Source organism: Anolis carolinensis, unplaced genomic scaffold, assembly GCF_035594765.1.
Source record: "Anolis carolinensis isolate JA03-04 unplaced genomic scaffold, rAnoCar3.1.pri scaffold_7, whole genome shotgun sequence".
NCBI classification, from domain to species: Eukaryota; Metazoa; Chordata; class Lepidosauria; order Squamata; family Dactyloidae; genus Anolis; species Anolis carolinensis.
In genome coordinates this window covers 6,657,579-6,676,688 of record NW_026943818.1, presented here as the reverse complement: position 1 = coordinate 6,676,688, position 19,110 = coordinate 6,657,579, and the positions used below count along the sequence as shown (strand labels likewise).

At 44.1% G+C, this 19,110-nt stretch overlaps 1 protein-coding gene across 3 annotated transcripts in view; it reads right to left on the bottom strand.

Moving 5' to 3' along the window:
• Positions 1 to 19,110, bottom strand: part of akna (AT-hook transcription factor) — a 61,150-nt gene that overhangs the window by 22,331 nt on the left and 19,709 nt on the right. The window contains exons 1-8 of one of the 3 annotated variants that reach the window (XM_062959648.1): positions 17,317 to 17,423; positions 15,031 to 15,102; positions 13,507 to 14,693; positions 13,305 to 13,379; positions 10,127 to 10,283; positions 8,421 to 8,578; positions 3,565 to 3,624; positions 1,492 to 1,619 (exon numbers count right to left, since the gene is read on the bottom strand). In XM_062959648.1, coding sequence (XP_062815718.1) covers positions 1,492 to 1,619; positions 3,565 to 3,624; positions 8,421 to 8,578; positions 10,127 to 10,283; positions 13,305 to 13,379; positions 13,507 to 14,631 — 1,703 coding nt within the window. In that variant the 5' untranslated portion in view covers positions 14,632 to 14,693; positions 15,031 to 15,102; positions 17,317 to 17,423. Of the gene's footprint in view, positions 1 to 1,491; positions 1,620 to 3,564; positions 3,625 to 8,420; positions 8,579 to 10,126; positions 10,284 to 13,304; positions 13,380 to 13,506; positions 14,694 to 15,030; positions 15,103 to 17,316; positions 17,858 to 19,110 lie in introns of those variants that run through there. The other 2 variants (XM_062959646.1, XM_062959645.1) reach the window with 2 other exon arrangements.

Sequence of the window (19,110 nt, the reverse complement as noted above, 5' to 3'; positions counted from 1 at the left end):
AGAAGTACCCTCAAAGGTGGTACAGGATCCTGTTATATCTTTTCAACTAAAGCTGGACTAAAAGTGTGCCGTATGAGTCTTGTCCGTGAAGTCTTTCCTTCTGAGTCTTCAATGGGGGAAATTGGATGTTAGCTTGAACATCCGACATATACCGCACATATTCGAAGATAAGCCGAGTTTTTCAGCCCCTTTTTTAGCTCAAAAAGCCTCCTTCAGCTTATAATGGGGTCAAGGTCAATGTATATTTATATAAATGTAATATTAATAATAATATTATGATGTAATACAATATAATAATAATTATAATTCACTATTATAATTGTATATTTTTATTACATGCAATATTATTAATAATATTGCAATATAGTCATATAATATAATATACTAGCTGTGCCCGGCCACGCGTTGCTGTGGCGAAGTATGGTGGTATGGGAAATAAAGTATTGAGGAATTGGTGGTAGTTAAGGTAAAGGGTCCCCTGGGCTGAGTGGGTTGCTAGGAGACCAAGTAAGTGGAGCTTAGCCTTCTAACTGGCAGCAATTGGATAAAAACAATTATTCCTCTCCCTCTAATTAGGACTTTATTTTTCTTTTCTTTTTGTTGTATCAACCTAGAGGCATGGATGAGGGGTTGTGCTGTCAATTTTCAAGGTTGTGGGGTGTTTACTTTTGTTGTTTTGTCCGCTGCCGTGATGCCATCACTCTTTTATATATATAGACTGTATGTATATATACTTGTAAACTGCCCTGAGTCCCCTTCGGGGTGAGAAGGGCGGGATATAAATGTCACGAATAAATAAATAAATAAATAAAGGTCAAGGCCGGGCAGCAGAACCTGGAGGCCATCGCTTGCAATATATCATATATTTCTCTCTTCTCCTCCCTTATCAGTGTGTTTTCTTTTCCAAAGCCTCCCTCGCTTTTAACCAAGGGAATGTTTTGAAAAGGGAAAGACGCGAGTCAGGAAGAAGAAAAATATATATGCATTAATCTTATAAAAGCATTTTCTCCTGAAATATTTGTTAATCCCTCCTACAGATATATAGGCATTAACCCCCTGCATGTATTTGCAATCCCTATGTACTTATATATCTGTATCTATCTATATACATTAATTTTATATATGAATTTCCCCCTCATGTTTGCAGGTGCTTGTAAATCCTATATACATATAGATCCATGTACCTGTATATCTGTATCCATACATACACATTATTTAACCTATTGATGCCTCAATTAATGTAATTTTATTCATATCTATTTTTATTTGGAAATTTACCAGTAGCTGCTTTATTTCCCACCCCCGGCTTATATTCGGGTCCATAACTTATCCCATTTTTTTGTGGTAAAATTAGGTGCTTTGGCTTATATTCGGGTCGGTTTATACTCGAGTATGTACGGTACCTAAATTAGCCTCCCCACATAAAGCGGTACCTAAATTTCCTACTTGACAGATGCAACTGTCTTTTGGGTTGTTTAGGTAAACACATACCGATCGGGGTCAAAATCCCCTAACATCCCAGTAGGTCCTTGTTGCTTTTGCAGCATCCGGTGTTGATCTCGGGCTTGTCGGTACGCCTGCTCCAAGGCACCTTGGGCATCCTTTAGCCTCGCAAAGACCTGCAACGGACAGAAAGATGTCTATCAAAAATATTCCTCCTCGCCTGCAAGGATGGGATAGTCAAAGCTTTAGAGATGTGAAACAACAAAAAGTACGTTCCTCCATTAGTGGTGGTTATTAGGCATGTCTGATTGATGAAAAAATGTTTCAATTCTCGTTTCTAAAGTAGGGGGTGCTGGCGCTTCAATATAGAAAGTATTTCCGATTTTTTCACCCAAAAATTTCAGATATTTCCAAAAATTTGTAATTATTCTAAATGTTTCTAAAATGGCGGACGCGCATGCGCAATCGCTACACACCGAGCTTGTATGGCAATCTTCCATGTGGACGCAGAGGACGTTAACTCCCACCTTTGCGTCCATCATGGAAGCTTCTGATTGGCCGGGGAGCGGTAGCCTATTAGGCTGCGCTAAGTTCCCATTCAAGGTAGGTTGCAGAAACAAATTATTTTTAAAAAATATATTTTTAAAAAAATTGGGGGGGGGGGGAATTAACGAAACATTAAGAGACAATTAGAGAATGGGCCAACAATGGTTTGAATTACATTGCTGGTTGCGCTGTGAGACAATGTCTCGAAATGCGTATCAAAAAGCGAGAACAATCCGAAATAATTCCGATATACGATTCGAAACGATTTTTTGGACATGTCTAGTGGTTATGTAAGAAAATCCAGAAGTTCTGGGAAGAAGTTAGGAAGAGTCTGGAAGAAACCCTCCAGGTCAATATTAAAATGAAACCAGAATACGTCCTCTTGAGTATCACTGACATCAAATTAGACAAAAACCAAGAGAAATTGTACTTTTATCTAACCACAGCCGCTAGAATTATCATAGCCAAAAAATGGAGACAAAAAGAAATACCAGACATACATGAATGGACTACTAAAGTACTTGAGATTACGCAAATGGACATTCTGACAGAAAGAATTAAATTAGGACATAAAATAACAGACTGGTCAAGAGTCAAGGACTTCATAGAGAAGCAACGAACACCATTAATTAGAGAATCAATATGAGAAGTCAGTAAGATAATGATACAGTAGAGTCTCACTTATCCAACATAAACGGGCCGGCAGAATGTTGGAGGGATTAAGGGAAAGCCTATTAAACCTCAAATTAGGTTATGATTTTACAAATTAGGCACCAAAACATCATGTTATAGAACAAATTTGACAGAAAAAGTAATTCAATACGCAGTAATGCTATGTAGTAATTACTGTATTTACGAATTTAGCACCAAAATATCATGATATATTGAAAACATTGACTACAAAAATGCGTTGGATAATCCAGAACGTTGGATAAGCGAGTGTTGGATAAGTGAGTCTCTACTGTACTTATAAACGTAAAAGACAGAAGGCGGGAACTATATAAGATGGATATGAAGTATGCCCGAAAGGAATGAATTGGAAGGCAAATACTTTTTAAAAAAATATATTTTTCTTCTTCTTTTTTTGCCTCTCCTAATTTTTTTTCTTCTTCTTCTCTTTTCCCTTTCTCCTTTTTTTCTCATTCTATCTTTCCTATACCCACCATTGTTCTCATTCTTTCTATGTACAGAAACACTTAATAAAAACATTATTAAACAAAGCTTTAGATCTCTAACCCAGGCAGTCTTGCTGAGATGTCTTCCCTAAGCTGCTTAAGGTTTAAGCGTCATAATAAGTTACCTGAGTTTTATTTATCCAGTGGCAGCTGGCATGTTCTGAGGCTCGAGGAGTGTAGATTGAGGTCACCAGATTCAAAGTCCTCCTCAATATGATGTCCTTTCAAATATCTAAACATGGCTATCATGTCCCTATCCAACGTCTCTTCTCCAAGCTAAACATTCCCAGATCCATAAGCTGTTCCTCATAGAGCTTGGCATGCAAAAATTGGGACATTTTGGTCACCCTTCTCTGGACATTTCTACGGATGCAGCCTAGAATAGCATTGGCTTTAGTACCTTTCGCTGGTCCTCAGGTGTCAGCCTCCCCGTCTGAATCAAGTCCTCCAGGGATTCCACCTAAATGCAAACATGCAGATTGCTTTCTAAATACCTCTTTAGATCATTTGAAAGCCTTCCATGTTGCAAGGATAATAAATAATAATAATAATAATAATAATAATAATAATAATAATAATAATAATACCCTAAGATATATTGCTGGCATCATAAACTGGACACAGATGGAACTGGACAATTTGGACAGAAAAACAAGAAAACTCATGACCATTTATCACTCACTGCACCCTCGCAGTGATGTTGACCGGCTATATCTGCCTAGAAGATCAGGGGGCAGAGGACTCTTGCAAGTAAAACAAGCAGTCAAAGAAGAAGAACATGCCCTGGCAGAAGATGTAAAGTGAAGAACCTGCTCTGATTGAAGTCAAAAATCAGAAACTCCTCAAAGCACAGCAGACAAAAAACCAGTACAAGAAAACCACACTACAAACTAGAGCTGACAACTGGCACAACAAAACATTGCATGGAAAGTTCCTTGACAAAATTGAAGGAAAAGCTGATAAGGAGAAGACCTGGCTCTGGCTCACGAATGGGACCCTGAAGAAGGAGACAAAGGCCTGATCCTTGCAGCCCAGGAGCAAGCCATCAGAACAAAGGCAATTCAGGCTAAGATCTAAAAATCAGCTGATGACCCAAAATGCAGACTGTACAAGGAAGCTGACGAAACCATTGATCATATCCTCAGCTGCTGTAAGAAAATCGCACAGACAAACTACAAACAGAGGCACAACTATGTGGCCCAAATGATTCATTGGAACTTATGCCTCAAATACCACCTCCCAGCAGCAAAGAACTGGTGGGATCACAAACCTGCAAAAGTATTGGAAAATGAGCACACAAAGATACTGTGTGACTTCCGAATCCAGACTGACAAAGTTCTGGAACACAACACACCAGACATCACAGTTGTGGAAAAGAAAAAGGTTTGGATCATTGATGTCGCCATCCCAGGTGACAGTCGCATTGACGGAAAACAACAGGAAAAACTCCGCCGCTCTCAGGACCTCAAGATTGAACTTCAAAGACTCTGGCAGAAACCAGTGCTGATGGTCCCGGTGGTGATGGGCACATTGGGTGCCGTGCCAAAAGATCTCAGCCGGCATTTGGAAGCAATATACATTGACAAAATTACGATCTGTCAACTGCAAAAGGCCTACTGGGATCTGCGCGCATCATCCGAAAATACGTCACACAGTCCTAAACGCTTAGGAAGTGTTCGACTTGTGATTTTGTGATATGAAATCCAGCATATTTATCTTGTTTGCTGTGTCATAATAAAATAATAATAATAATTTATTTGTATACTTATTCATTTATTTACAGTATTTATATTCCGCCCTTCTTTCTCACCCCGAAGGGGACTCAGGGTGGATTACATTGTACACATAAAAGGCAAACATTCAATGCCATATAACATAGAACAGAGACAGAGACAGACACAGAGGCAATTTAAACCTTCTCCAGCTTCCTGAGGGTATGCTTGATTCTGGCCACGGGGAGCAGCTGCTTCATCATCCACTGCGATGGCACTTCCTCATTCCAATGGCAGCTGGGTGATTTTTATGGTGTCGTAAATTAGCCTCCCCACATATAAGTGGTACCTAAATTTCCTACTTGATAGATGCAACTATCTTTCGGGTTGCTTAGGTCAACAACGAGCAGGGGCTATTATTTTATTTTAATTGTCGGGTGCTCACCCTGACACGGGCTGGCCTCAAACTCATGACCTCTTGGACAGAGTGATTTATTGCAGCTGGCTGCTAACCAGCCTGCACCACAGCTCTATCTCCCCGAGGGCATTCAGGGTGGTTTCCATTGTAAGTAAAACATTCAATTACCAGAGAAAGAAACATACGACGCAACCATAATAAAAACATCAACACAATTACTATTAGCACAACATACAACACAACCATAATAAAAAGCATCAAACATCAAGGATGCCTACAGAGCCCCATATCACATATACCTTCTCGTCTATGAAGAGAGTCTCTAGACTGTAGAATTAATGCAGTTCAACACCACTCTAAGTGCTATGGATCAATACCATGGAATCATGTGTGTGTGTGTGTGTGTGTTTGTATGTATGTGTGTACAGACAGAGGGAGGGAGAGGGGGGGTTCTCAAATATATAAATTAAATAAACAAGGGCAATGGCCAGAGGCAAGTGGCATGAAGAGCATCAGGCATTGACTTGTCATAGAGTTTTCAAGGCTGCCAGGATATCTTTGACACTCTCACTTTCTCCTTCTACATACAGTTGCCAACAGTACTAATTGAGACATTAGCTCTAATTGGGCTCCGTGGTCAATTAGTGGCCGAACAAGCCCAGCAAAACCATCTCTAAGTGAGAATGCCAATTTCCACCTTTGACTTTCTCCCATGATTCCATTGCACTAAGGCAGGGTAGTTCACGTGGAGCCAAACTGCATTAATTCCCGAGTGGAGACGCACCTTTGGTCTCATCTGCGTCATTGAAATCAAATTAATTCCAGTTAGCTCCACAGTTAGACTCATTCCTGGTCTAATTTGGTTTGGCTCTATTTAACAAGCATCTCAAAGGCAACGGGGCAAGCTTCTTTCTCGTTGGTAGTTGCTTCGTGTTCAAACTATTAGTTCCAGACTGCTGACCGCCTCTTGCTTCATTTACATGATGGCTAAACAGGCCAGATTTTTCGTACACTGCATTAAGTGGACTAATGAGAAAATGCACTGAAACAAGAGCTGCTGGTTGTAAGCCATTGGATGCATCTTCCAAACAATCCATCTTCTATATATATAAAAGAGTGATGGAATCCTGGCGACCTACAAAACAACAAAACTAAACGCCCCACAACCTCAAAAATTGACAGCACAACCCCTCATCCACGCCTCTAGGTTGATACAACAAAAAGAAAAATAAAGTCCTAATTAGAAGGAGAGGAATAATTATTTTTATCCAATTGCTGCCAGTTAGAAGACTAAGCTCTGCCCACTTGGTCTCCTAGCAACCCACTCAGCCCAGGGGACAGGCCTCACTTAGGCCTCTTCCACACTGCCTATAAAATACAGACACCACCAGACAACGCCACAGCAACGCATGGCCGGGCATAGCTAGTATATATATAAATCCATATAAATATATATACTGTATATAAGCCGAGTTTTTCAGCCCTTTTTTAGGACTGGAAAAGCCCCTCTCGGCTTATACTCAGGTGAGGGTCCTAGGTGGCTTATACTCGGGTCGGCTTATACTCAAGTATATATGGGATAATTAATTTTTTCTCTATTATAATTGATATAATTACAATTATTATTTTACTTTATTATTCGTAATACCGTTATTATTTTACTCTATTATTATTGTTACTATTACATCTATTTTACTCTATTTTTATTATTATTAATACATTTATTATTTTACTCTATTATTATTATTACTATTACATCTATTCTACTTTATTTTTATTTTTATTAATACATTTATTATTTCACTCTGATATGATTATTGTTACATTTATTATTTTACTGTATTGGTATTATTACATTTATTATTTTACTCTATTATTATTAAAAGAATACTTAAGCACATTTACATTGAAGAATATGAGAATAATGATTTAATCAGAGTTGGACAGCTTTATCTTAAATTACAGTTTTATATAAATATTCAGAAAGATTTATTCTACTGATGCCTCAATTAATGTAATTTTTTGGTATCTATTTTTATTTCTGAAATTTCCCACCCTCGGCTTATACTCGAGTCAATGTTTTCCCAGTTTTTTATGGTAAAATTATGTGCCTCGGCTTATATTCGGGTCGGCTTATACTCGAGTATATATGGTAAATATATATATGTGTGTGTGTGTGCATTAAGTTCAAGTCCAAATGATTATGACTGGATCCACACTGCCAAATAATGCATTATACATCAGGTTACACTGCATTAAGTAGACTAATGAGAAAATGCAGTGAAACAAGAGCTGCTGTGGTTGGAAGCCACTGGATGCACCTTCCAAACAATATATATATATATATATATATATATACACACACACACACACACACACACACACACACACACACACACACACTAGATGTGCCCGGCCACGCGTTGCTGTGGCAAAGTGGTGGTGGTATTGGTTAAAAATTGTTCTGTAATTTTAATTTGATGTTATTTGTATTTTTTAATTAATTTTATTGTAAATTATCTTTTTATTTATTATATTTTATTATTTTCTTGTATTATTTTTAGTTATTTTCTGTTATTATAGTATTTTATTGTATTAATTTTTTAGCGTTTTTAATTTTTTTTTTAGTGTTTTTTATTATTTTTTGTTGGGTTGCTAGGAGACCAAGTTGGAGGAGCTTAGCCTTCTAACTGGCAGCAATTGGATAAAAGCAATTATTGCTCTCTCTCTCTAATTAGGACTTTATTTTTCTTTTCTTTTTGTTGTATCAACCTAGAGCCGTGGATGATGGGTTGTGTTGTCAAATTTCAAGGTTGGGGGGCCTGTAGTTTTGTTGTTTTGTGGGTCGCCGTGACGCCATCACTCTTTTATATATATATATAGATATATATATGTTGCATTGAGTTCAAGTCCAAATGATTATGACTGGATCTACACTGCCAAAGAATGCATTATACAGCCAGTGTAGACTCTGGGACTTGTAGTTTGTCAGGGAACGCTAAAGAGCTTGTGAAACCACACCTCCCACGGTCCCGTAGCATTGAGCCATGGCAGTTGAAGGGCCTGAAGCGAATCCAATTGGTTCAGTCTTTTCCCGGTCCCGTCCCATTTGTTGCTCACACGTACCTGAGACTGGAATTTCTTGGCCTGCAAAGCCAACAACTTCATCAACTCATCTCCTGTGAATGGGTTGCCTTTGGTAGGAGAACTATCCATTCTTAAAATGCCAGGGTTTACAGAGCTGGGACCGGAAGATGAAACCACAGGCTGTCCAGAAAACCCTACTAAGGAAAGAGACAGAAACCAATTCTTGTTGTGTTGTGGTTACCAAAGAACCTTCCATACAACACCGTTATAATATTATGCTTCCACTGCAACTGAAACTGTTGAGTTGACCCCACTTTAATTGCTATGGCTCAACGCCATGGAGTTATCGTTTTACAAGATCTTCAGCCTTCTCTCCCAAAGGGTGCTGGTAGATCAGCACACTGTCAACCTTTAGGTCAGCAGATTCAATCAGTTCAACGGTTTAATCCAGTGGTTCCCAAAGTGGGCACTACCGCCCCCCGGTGGGCGCTGGAGCGATCCAGGGGGGCAGTGATGGCACCTATTAGGACATGGGGGCGGGACCAGGGAAGGGGCAGGGCCGGAGACAGGGCTGAGCACCTGAGGCGCCTGTTAGGACACACAGGGGGCGGAGTTAGAGGAGTGGGCGTGGCTTCTTCCAAAGAGCCTGAGACAAGGCTGAGAATCTATACCTCTCCTGAGGCGCTTGTTGGGACACAGAGGGCGGAGCTAGGGAAGGGGGCGGGGCCTCCTTCCAAGAGCCTGAGACAGGGCTGAGCCTCTATATTTCTCCTGAGAGGCCTTTTAGGACTAAAGGGCGGGGCTAGGGGTGGGGGCGGGGCCTCCTTCCAAAAGCGCGAGACAGGGCTGAGCCTCTATATTTCTCCTGAGAGGCCTTTTAGGACTAAAGGGCGGGGCTAGGGGTGGGGGTGGGGCCTCCTTCCAAAAGCGTGAGACAGGGCTGAGCCTCTATACCTCTCCTGAGAGGCCTTTTTAGGACTAAAGGGTGGGGCTGGGGCCTCTTCCCAAGAGCGCAAGACAGGGCTGAGCCTCTGTATACCTCCCCTGAGGTGCTTGTTAGAACACGGGGGGGGGGGGGGGGGGTAATAGAAGTTCAGCCCCGTCAGGCACTTGGGAAGAGGCCCTGCCCCCTCCTCTAGCCCCGCCCCCTCCTCTAGCCCCACCCCCTGAATCCTGGGAAGTGCCGCAGGACAGGGATAGAAGCTCAGCCCTGCCTTAGAGCTCGTAACTCCACCCATCCCAGTTCTGGCTGCCCATTTGTGGCCTCGCCCACCTCCCCCTCCCAGCCCTGCATCTTGGACTAGGGGAGAGGCTCAGCCCCGCCCTCTTGAGCAGGAGCCACGCCCACCCCTCTAAGCCATGCCCCCTTTCCTGGGGGCGCTGAGTTAGATTTTTTCTGGAAAGGTGGCGGCAGGCCAAATAAGTTTGGGAACCACTGGGTTAACCCATTGTTAACCCTATAGTGTAGATGCGTCCTGTATTAGAGGGACCCAACTGAAATGGGTCCCTCTAATATGGGATATACACTTGTCTTCATGCATTTGGCGGGCATACCGTTCCCCAAATTCACATCAGTTTTCAAAATGAAGTTGTAGGGTTTTAGGAGGTCATGAAAGTAAGCTCCAGGGGCTGCTTTTGACCCATGACCCACACTATGAACTTTCCTAGCAAGAGTGTTGCTTCTTTAGATGGATCGATGGGAAGGAGGGAGGAAGGAAGGACTCATATAAATGGCTGACACCTACCTTTGTCCTGAGCAGGTTCTAATGCTGGGCTAGACATCCCCATGACCTCAGATGTCCTGACTTGAGGGAGGCTTAGGGTCATAACCTTGGAGGCTGGAGATACCGTCCCCATCTGGACCATATAGCTGGGCTGCGGCGGGTCAGCATACAAGCGTACCTAGAAAGAACACAAAGCGGACTTCAACACTCTCATAGCTACCGATTGCTCCAATTAGTCCTCCATCTCTTAACAAAAAAAATCTCTTAATTTAAGACCAAGGCCGACCAAGAAGCCATGAGATCATGCCTCACACACCTGGGCTTCAAGGACTTCTCACTAAGTTTCTGAATGCCTAATTAATCTATCCTTCACTATCTCCGCGCCGAGACCTAATCTGATATCACGGGAAAACTTCCTGTCAGCTGAAAACCAATTCCCAAGGGAAATTGACTTTTCCTCTGTTGCTAAGTGCAATGAAGTACAAAATTTTGGTATACAGATGTTATGTTTAATTGTGTGTTTGTGTTTTATAAGGGTAAATATTGCAGTTGCTGCTTCTCAGCACTCAAAGGCTGTTTGCCATGGAGAAGGGGGCAGAGCCAACTGCCATTTTGCTGAAGAAGTGCAAAGATTTTAAAAAAAGAGCCAGTCTGTGCTCTGATGAGGCACAGGGAAGACTGATCCTAGGTTAAGGGGATCAGGGAGACTCAAATGGTCATTTTGAGTCAGTTTAAAATAAGTTTGGAGACTTTTTTGGTATAATCTGTGTCCTGGTAAGGAACAGAGAATCCGTGATAGCAGATCACAGGGGTGACTGTGGTATAAAAGTGGCTGAGGAATAGGGTTTAACTACCTTATGTAAAAGAAGTAATATTTTAGAGAGTTGATTCATCTTATTCTGGAATTGTAACTGTTAATAAGAATACCTCTACATGAGAACAATACTGTAACCACTAAGCTTTGTGCCTGAATAAACTTGTTCTTGTTTTTCCAACATTGAAGTCTCTGTCATATATTTTATAAACCACATACGCTACCATCTAGAGTGAATAAGACGAAGAAAAGAATAAAAAGTAAAAGGTCTCCTCCCTGAGTCTTTGGTGGCTAGATCATTTCAATTGGTAGCTGCATCTTTCCAAATTGTTGGCAGTCATAATTAGCCCTTCACAATTTGGTGGCAGCTCCTCGTAATTAAGTTCCTTTACAATTGGAGGCAGCGGTGGGATATAAAAAAATTCCCCCCTGCCTGAAGGAGCTTCCCCGCTCTGCTCCTTCTTTTACAAATAGCAACAATCATTGGAATCCAAAACATCCCCTGGCTCATCTTCAACTGTCTGCACTTCTCTCTGATCTAAGGTCTGCAATTCACACACAGATTCCCATCATCCCCCTCATTGTCTGAGAAATCCCCAGCTTCTTGCTGAGCCCCAATACCAAGCTTGAATATTTCCAAGAAATCAAAATGACTAAATGGAGACTATCATATTTTAGAACGCACCATGAGATGACATAACTTCATGGGAAAGGGGATTAAACTTGTTGAATTAGAAAGTACTAAGAAAAGTCGAGAAGCACATGACAGATGGGTTGATCTACTGAATGAAATCAGGGCTGAGTCTACAAGATCTGAACTGAGGACCTTCATGATCTTAAGACGTCTCCCATGCACAGAGATGCCATACATGAGGTCAACTTGGTCTCTAATAGCAACAAACAAAGGTTTTGATGTTCTTCAATCAATGTCCAAGTGAGACACGGACATGGTGATGTTAAGTTCATCTACAACTCCATTCATGAACAACTCCGGGACCAGGATGACGTTCCTCCTCTCCCTTCACCCTTTGTCCGTTTTCACTCCCTTCTTTTCAGCTGAGGCGGATGAACGCTGGATTTCAATAATCCCTGCCATCTGTGCTCCTTCTTTCTCTCCTTCGCTCAGTGAACCACAACCCTGAAAATCCAGTCTAAGCTCAGTCTCAACACCTCTGTTTATGGAGTAGAACAACTACTTTCAAAATAGGGACTGCACAATTAAACAGGAAATAACACTTTCAAATCAGGAACAGAAAAAAATTAAGATGTTGTTAGATAGTATGATTTCGGCATGTTCTCACTCCCCTGCTCTCTTCCTGTTCGGGAATGACTCATTGCAACACGCAGGGACCTGTTTCGAAAGGACAGAAATGAAGAAGTGGACAGTCTCCTGTGTGTCTCGCAAGCATGGTTCCCAACCTTATAAAAACCTTCCCAGAAGAGCTCAAAGAACTTTCTTGTAGGACAGTGGTTCCCAAACTTATTTGGCCTGCCGCCCCCCTTACAGAAAAAATATTACTCAGCGCCCCCTGGAAAGGGGGGCGTGGTTTAGAGGGGTGGGCGTGGCTCCTACTCAAGAGGGTGGGGCTGAGCTTCTCCCCTAGTCCAAGATGCAGGGCTGTGAGGGAGATGGGGAGGTGGGCGGGGCCACAAATGGGCAGCCAGGATTGGGATGGGCGGAGTTATGAGCTCTGAGGCAGGGCTGAGCTTCTATCCCTGTCCTGCGGAGCCTGCCAGGACACAGAGGGCGGGGCTAGAGGAGGGGGCCGTCAGGCACTTGGGAAGTGTTCTAACAAGCGCCTCAGGGGAGGTCTACAGAGGCTCAGCCCTGTCTCGCGCTCTTGGGAAGAGGCCCCGCCCCCTTCCCTAGCCCCGTCCTTTAGTCCTAAAAGGCCTCTCAGGAGAACTATAGAGGCTCAGCCCTGTCTCAGGCTCTTGGGAAGAGGCCCCGCCCCCACCCATAACCCCACCCTTTAGTCCTAAAAGGCCTCTCAGGAGAAGTATAGAGGCTCAGCCCTGTCTCAGGCTCTTGGAAGGAGACCCGCCCCCTTCCCTAGCTCCGCCCTCTGTCTCCCAACAAGAGCCTCAGGAGATGTATAGATCCTCAGCCCTGTCTTGGGCTCTTGGGAAGAAGTCACACCCACTCCTCTAGCTCCGCCCCCTGTGTGTTCTAACAGGCACCTCAGGTGCTCAGCCCTGTCTCCGGCACTTGGGAAGAGGCCCCGCCCCCGTGTCCTAATAGGTGCCATCACCGCCCCCTGGATCGCTCCAGTGCCCTTCGGGGGCGGTAGCACCCACTTTGGGAATCACTATTGTAGGAGAACGATGGGAACTGAAACCCTACGGCTTCTACAGGAGGCCCCACAACTTGAGAGGGCTTCCTACCTTTTCGCCCAGTCTCAGCCGATCAATAGTATTCTCAGCTTCGGCATACTTCGTCAGCAGTTTGTGGTAATCCTCCTACAAAGAAGAAAGCGATGATGATGACAACCTTATTTAGCTTCACAGGTTGACCACCCCGTAGGTCAGAAATGTCTTGAAGGCACGCAACAACATAAGAAACCATTCCCTTGAGTTCTTGAGTTACCTGAAGCTGGTGCACCAATTCGGTGGCTTGTCGTGGGGATTTCAATTCTTCTGGAATCACGGAGACGGTGGAAGCTGCTGCGTGTTGCTGCGGGGATCCCTCCCCGCTGCTCAACAACACCTCACGGACAATCTCAGCAGGAGACTTGAAGATCACCGGCTTCCCAGGATCTTTGGACCTGGCCAGGAGGGTTTTCCCTCGGGGCGGGTGGTAACGTTGAGTGGGGAATCTCACCCGAGGCTCCACTTTGGATAGATCCGGCAACGGGTAGTTGAGCTGCCCTCGGCCGTAGGGCACAGCGTTGCTCATAACAAGGATGGGTGGACTTGAATCTGGTTCTCCTGCTGCTTTTCTCCGGGAGGTTCTTCCCGGAGGACTCAGGGACCTCGACTGCCTGCTGAATTTGGACGGGAGCCCTTGGGCGATGCCGGCTTTCAACTTCCGTGATCTTTCTGGCCTCCTGTGATGGACCTGACTCAGAGCAGGAGGTGTTTCTAGAGCTTCACTCAAATCCAAACATCTATCTCCAGGCTGAGCCGTGACTAACGTACCATACTGTTCTTTCTGGAATGTTTCACCAGCAGTCATCATGGGTTGACCCATGGCCTCCACCCAGGAAGACATCTCAGGATCAACGCTGGGAGAGTTGCGAATGTGGTCTGCGAAGGAGCTCCGACTCCAAGTCATGGAAGGTGGAGGACAACTAAGTCTGAGATCCCTTCCCAATGGAGAGGAGAGCTCTTGACTGTCGCCATGTGGCCCCTGAGTCTTAAAGACATCTATTTTTAAGCGGGTGTGCTGCAGGGGTGTCCCAGAAGGAGACGGGCTGAGGTTGGGGTTCTCCAATATGTCCTCCTCGCTGAGGTTGGGGTTCTCCAATATGTCCTCCTCGCTGAGGTTGGGGTTCTCCATTATGTCCTCTTCACCACCATCTGAGGCCAAGATGTAGGACCTGCGGTGTTGATACGAAGTCAAAGGATCTCTCTGTGCCTCAGGACTGGTGCTGAACTCTGAGCCATACTGACCCTCAAAAGAAAGCTCACGGGAGGCCTCTCCATCACTGGCCACATCTTGTGCCAATGAGATGTCTTGGTTGTCTTCTGGGAAATCCAACTGTTGGTCCATCTTTGGACGCCAATAGGAGAGCGGACTTAGGTCTTCTGGGGTCTCATCACCCTCTAGATATTCTGCAAGGAAGGAAGCCAAGAGCATTACACTATGATCTTAATCTCCATGATGGTTCATAGAAGGAGATACGTTCGGACGGGTAATCTGGACTATGCAAAGTCTTCTGGGACACCAAGAGTGTGCTCATTTTAATCCAGAACCTTCTGAGCTCCAAAGGCTGGAAGGGGAACTTCTGGAGGTAAAAGATTCAACCCTAACCCTGACCCTGACCTAAACCCATTCAGAGATCTGGGCGAAATCAGGAAAGTGTACTCTGGACAACATATAGTAATGCAACTTTACTATGGGTCAGGCTTTAGCAGATCAGGTTAACCACCAAGATGCAATAAATCTTACCATTTGAAAGGTTGGCAGTTCGAAGCTTGGGTCAGAGTGAGTGTCCGACTTTCAGCCCAGCTCACTGCCCACCTAGCACATCAAAAACAGCTTTGAGTAGATAAATAGGTACCGCTTTAGCGGGGAAGTATTTTAAAATAACAGAAAAATATCGGCGATCAATAAAAAGGTGGAAGTCTTTGACATGGACTCTTTGACATGGAGGACGGAGGGCCAACAACCCCCTGTGGCCGAAATTGAGCACAACCTCCCGGATGCTGAAGATGGGAAATACCTATATAACTCTATCTGTTGTCTATCCTGTCTGTGTATAACAGCATTGAATGGGTGATGGGATTTGTAGTACTTTCAATCGCTACGACTCCCACAGGCCACTGCGAAGCCCACCATTGACGGAACTTGACCAAACTTAGCACACACCCATGAACCTCTTTCCGTCCTGGGGCAGATTGGGGGAGGATGGACCAAGTTGCTTAACTCAATTCTTGCTCTGGGAGTTATAGTTCACGCTTATACAAACAGCACTGAACCCAGCCAACTTCTGATCAGGACCAAACTTGGCACACAGCCCCATCATGCCCAACTGTGCTTACAGGCAGGGTTTCAGGGTGATTGACCTTTGCCTCTAGGAGTTGTAGTTCACCCTTATCCAGACAGCCCTGAACCCAACCGGCTTCTGATCTGCACCAAACTTGGCACACAGACCCATCATGCCCAACTGTGCATACAGGCATGGTTTTGGGGTGATTGACCTTTGCCTCTGGGAGTTGTAGTTCACCCTTATCCAGACAGCCCTGAACCCAACCGCCTTCTGATCAGGACCAAACTTGGCACACAGACCCATCATGCCCAACTGTGCATACAGGCAAGGTTTTGGGGTGATTGACCTTTGCCTCTGGGAGTTGTAGTTCACCCTTATCCAGACAGCCCTGAACCCAACCGGCTTCTGATCTGCACCAAACTTGGCACACAGACCCATCATGCCCAACTGTACATACAGGCATGGTTTTGGGGTGATTGACCTTTGCCTCTGGGAGTTGTAGTTCACCCTTATCCAGACAGCCCTGAACCCAACCGCCTTCTGATCAGGACCAAACTTGGCACACAGACCCATCATGCCCAACTGTGCATACAGGCAAGGTTTTGGGGTGATTGACCTTTGCCTCTGGGAGTTGTAGTTCACCCTTATCCAGACAGCCCTGAACCCAACCGCCTTCTGATCAGGACCAAACTTGGCACACAGACCCATCATGCCCAACTGTGCATACAGGCAAGGTTTTGGGGTTATTGACCTTTGCCTCTGGGAGTTGTAGTTCACCCTTATCCAGACAGCCCTGAACCCAACCGCCTTCTGATCAGGACCAAACTTGGCACACAGACCCATCATGCCCAACTGTGCATACAGGCATGGTTTTGGGGTGATTGACCTTTGCCTCTGGGAGTTGTAGTTCACCTTAATCCAGACAGCGCTAAACCCAGCAGCTAACTTCTGATCAGGACCAAACTTGGCACACTGCCTCATCATGCCCAACTGTGCATACAAGCATGGTTTCGGGGTGATTGACCTTGGCTCTGGGAGTTGTAGTACACCCTTATCCAGACAGTCCTGAACCCAGCCAACTTCGGATCTGGACCAAACTTGGCACACAAGTTTTATTGCGCCAAATTGCTATGTGTGTGTGTAAAGAAATCCTTGCAAAGAAATCCTTGCAAAAGTTGGTTTACAAAGGGAACTCTGCAAAAGAGCTCAGCCTTTTTGCAGAGGCAAAGCCACGCCTAAAACAATGTATCTATTTGATGGCAGGTGGCTGAGTTTGTCAGTTGGAATTTGAGCTTGGAGGGAGAGCACAGAAAAAGACAGGGCTCTCTAGCTATGGTCAAGTAGCTAATTTGAACATGCTATGCTGTATATATTGATGCTGATTGATTGGTTATTGAACTTCTGCAACTACATGGACATTGTAAGATTGCAGAACTGTTTATTTGATTTCAACTCAACAAGCAAGACTAAAGTTTCCTTTGTTCATTTCAATTCCTCTGCCTGGTCTGAGTCTTTTGCACATGGTGTTATCTGGATGCTACTGATTCCGCTATACTCTCACCTGGTAACAAGTTTCTCACCTGACCCGGGCACCACCGGGTCCCCAAGCTAGTAATAATTACAATCAAAACCAATGCTTTTGTTGTCATCCTAAGAATATGCATCAGGTCTATGAGTCTGCCGGGAAAGTGATATTGAACAGATCCCATTTTTCCCTGCATTCCCACAACTCTTGAATTACTCACCAGCTTGGGGACTCCTAGGATTGGCCTTTCCCAGGCCTTCAAACTCAGAAAGTTCGCCAAAATCATAGTCCTCTCCATGTTCTTCCAGAAGGTCTTGGTAATCCTTAAGCTCCTGCAGGAGATCAATGTCTTCTAGGATTTCTTGAGAGGAGGATGAGATGTTCCAGCGATCCATGTGTCCCAAGAGCCTGCCTCCACTTGGATCCGTGTCTTCCTCAAGCTCAACCTCCTCTCCTTCCTCCTCGTCCTCTTCTTCGTCCTCTTCTTCTTCTTGCCGCCATCCAAAACCATTGTTTGCAGTGCTGGCCATGCTGAAAAAGAAGTCTGCGACAGTGCAGTGTGGCGGAATAACTTGCCACAGACGATATCCTCTCTCTGTGTGTCTTTTTTTTTAAAGGGAAACACTCACTTGTGCCGCTTCATTCTGGTTTCTCCAAAGTGCTGGGGGGCGAAGTTGGGAGGGGAGGTGGGCGAGCATGCCCTAAGAAAGTAGGTCACATCGACACTTCATTCAGTGCCTCAAACACATCCTGCCCAGAGGCTGAAAAGAGAAAGAAAAAAAAAGACAATGGAGGTAGAGACGTGTAAAGTTGATTTGGAAGAGTCCGTACAACACCATTATAATATTATACTTCCACTAGTTGTGCCCGGCCACGTGTTGCTGTGGGGTTGTCTGGTGGTGTTGGTGAGAAATGGTTGAGATAGTGGTGGTATTGAATGTCTGTTGTATGGTTGTCTTGATGTTTAGTATGCATTTGGTTGTTTGTGTACTGTGAAAGTGGTGAGGATAGAAGACGTCTATGTCCCTGTGTAGTATTGTATAGTATTTATACGTTGTCCATGTGTTGTGAATGCTTGGATTGTGATGTTTGGTGCTTAATTTGTATAATCATTACGTAATTTGATGTTTAATAGGTTTTTCCTGAATCCCTTCTTATTATCCAACATATTCACTTATCCAACATTCTGCCAGCCTGTTTATGTTGGATAAGTGAGACTCAACTGTATATTGTATATATTATCTGCTTAGAACTGGATTATATGAGGCCCCTTCTACACAGCTGGATAAAATGCACACTGAAGTGGATTATATGGCAGCGTGCAGTCAAGATAATCCAGTGCAAAGCAGATAATATAAGATTATAAATGGGTTATATAGCTGTGTGGAAGGGCCTTGAGTCTACACTGCCATATAATCCAGTGCAAATTAGATAATCTATGGAAGAAGCCTAAGTGAGGCCTAAATCTGCCTGTCCCCTAACTGAACCCTGGCTGTCCCTTGGCTGAGTTGGTTGCTAGGAGACCAAGTGGGCAGAGATTAGCCCTCTAAACTGGCAGCAATTGGATAAAAACAATTATTGTTCTCCCTCTAATTAGGACTTTATTTTTCTTTTCTTTTTGTTGTATCAACCCTGAGGTATGGATGATGGGTTGTGTTGTCAAATTTCGAGGTTGGGGGGCCTGTAGTTTTGCTGTTTTGTGGGTCGCCGTGATGCCATCACTCATTTATATATATAGATTGCAATCGACACCGTTGAGTTGACCCCACTTTAACTGCTATGGCTCAACTCCATGGAATTGTAATTTTACAATATCTTAAGCCTTCTCTTCCAAAGAGTGCTGGTAAATCGGCACACTACAAATCGGCACACTACAAATCTGTCAGAGTAATTTGCAGCGCAGCAATAGATGGAATCAGTGGGACGCAGAGCGAAGTGACATCCAGAGACTTTGGTAAAGCTATATACAAAGTTTTACTGTACAAGACAAACAGACTTGCAAACAATAGACACA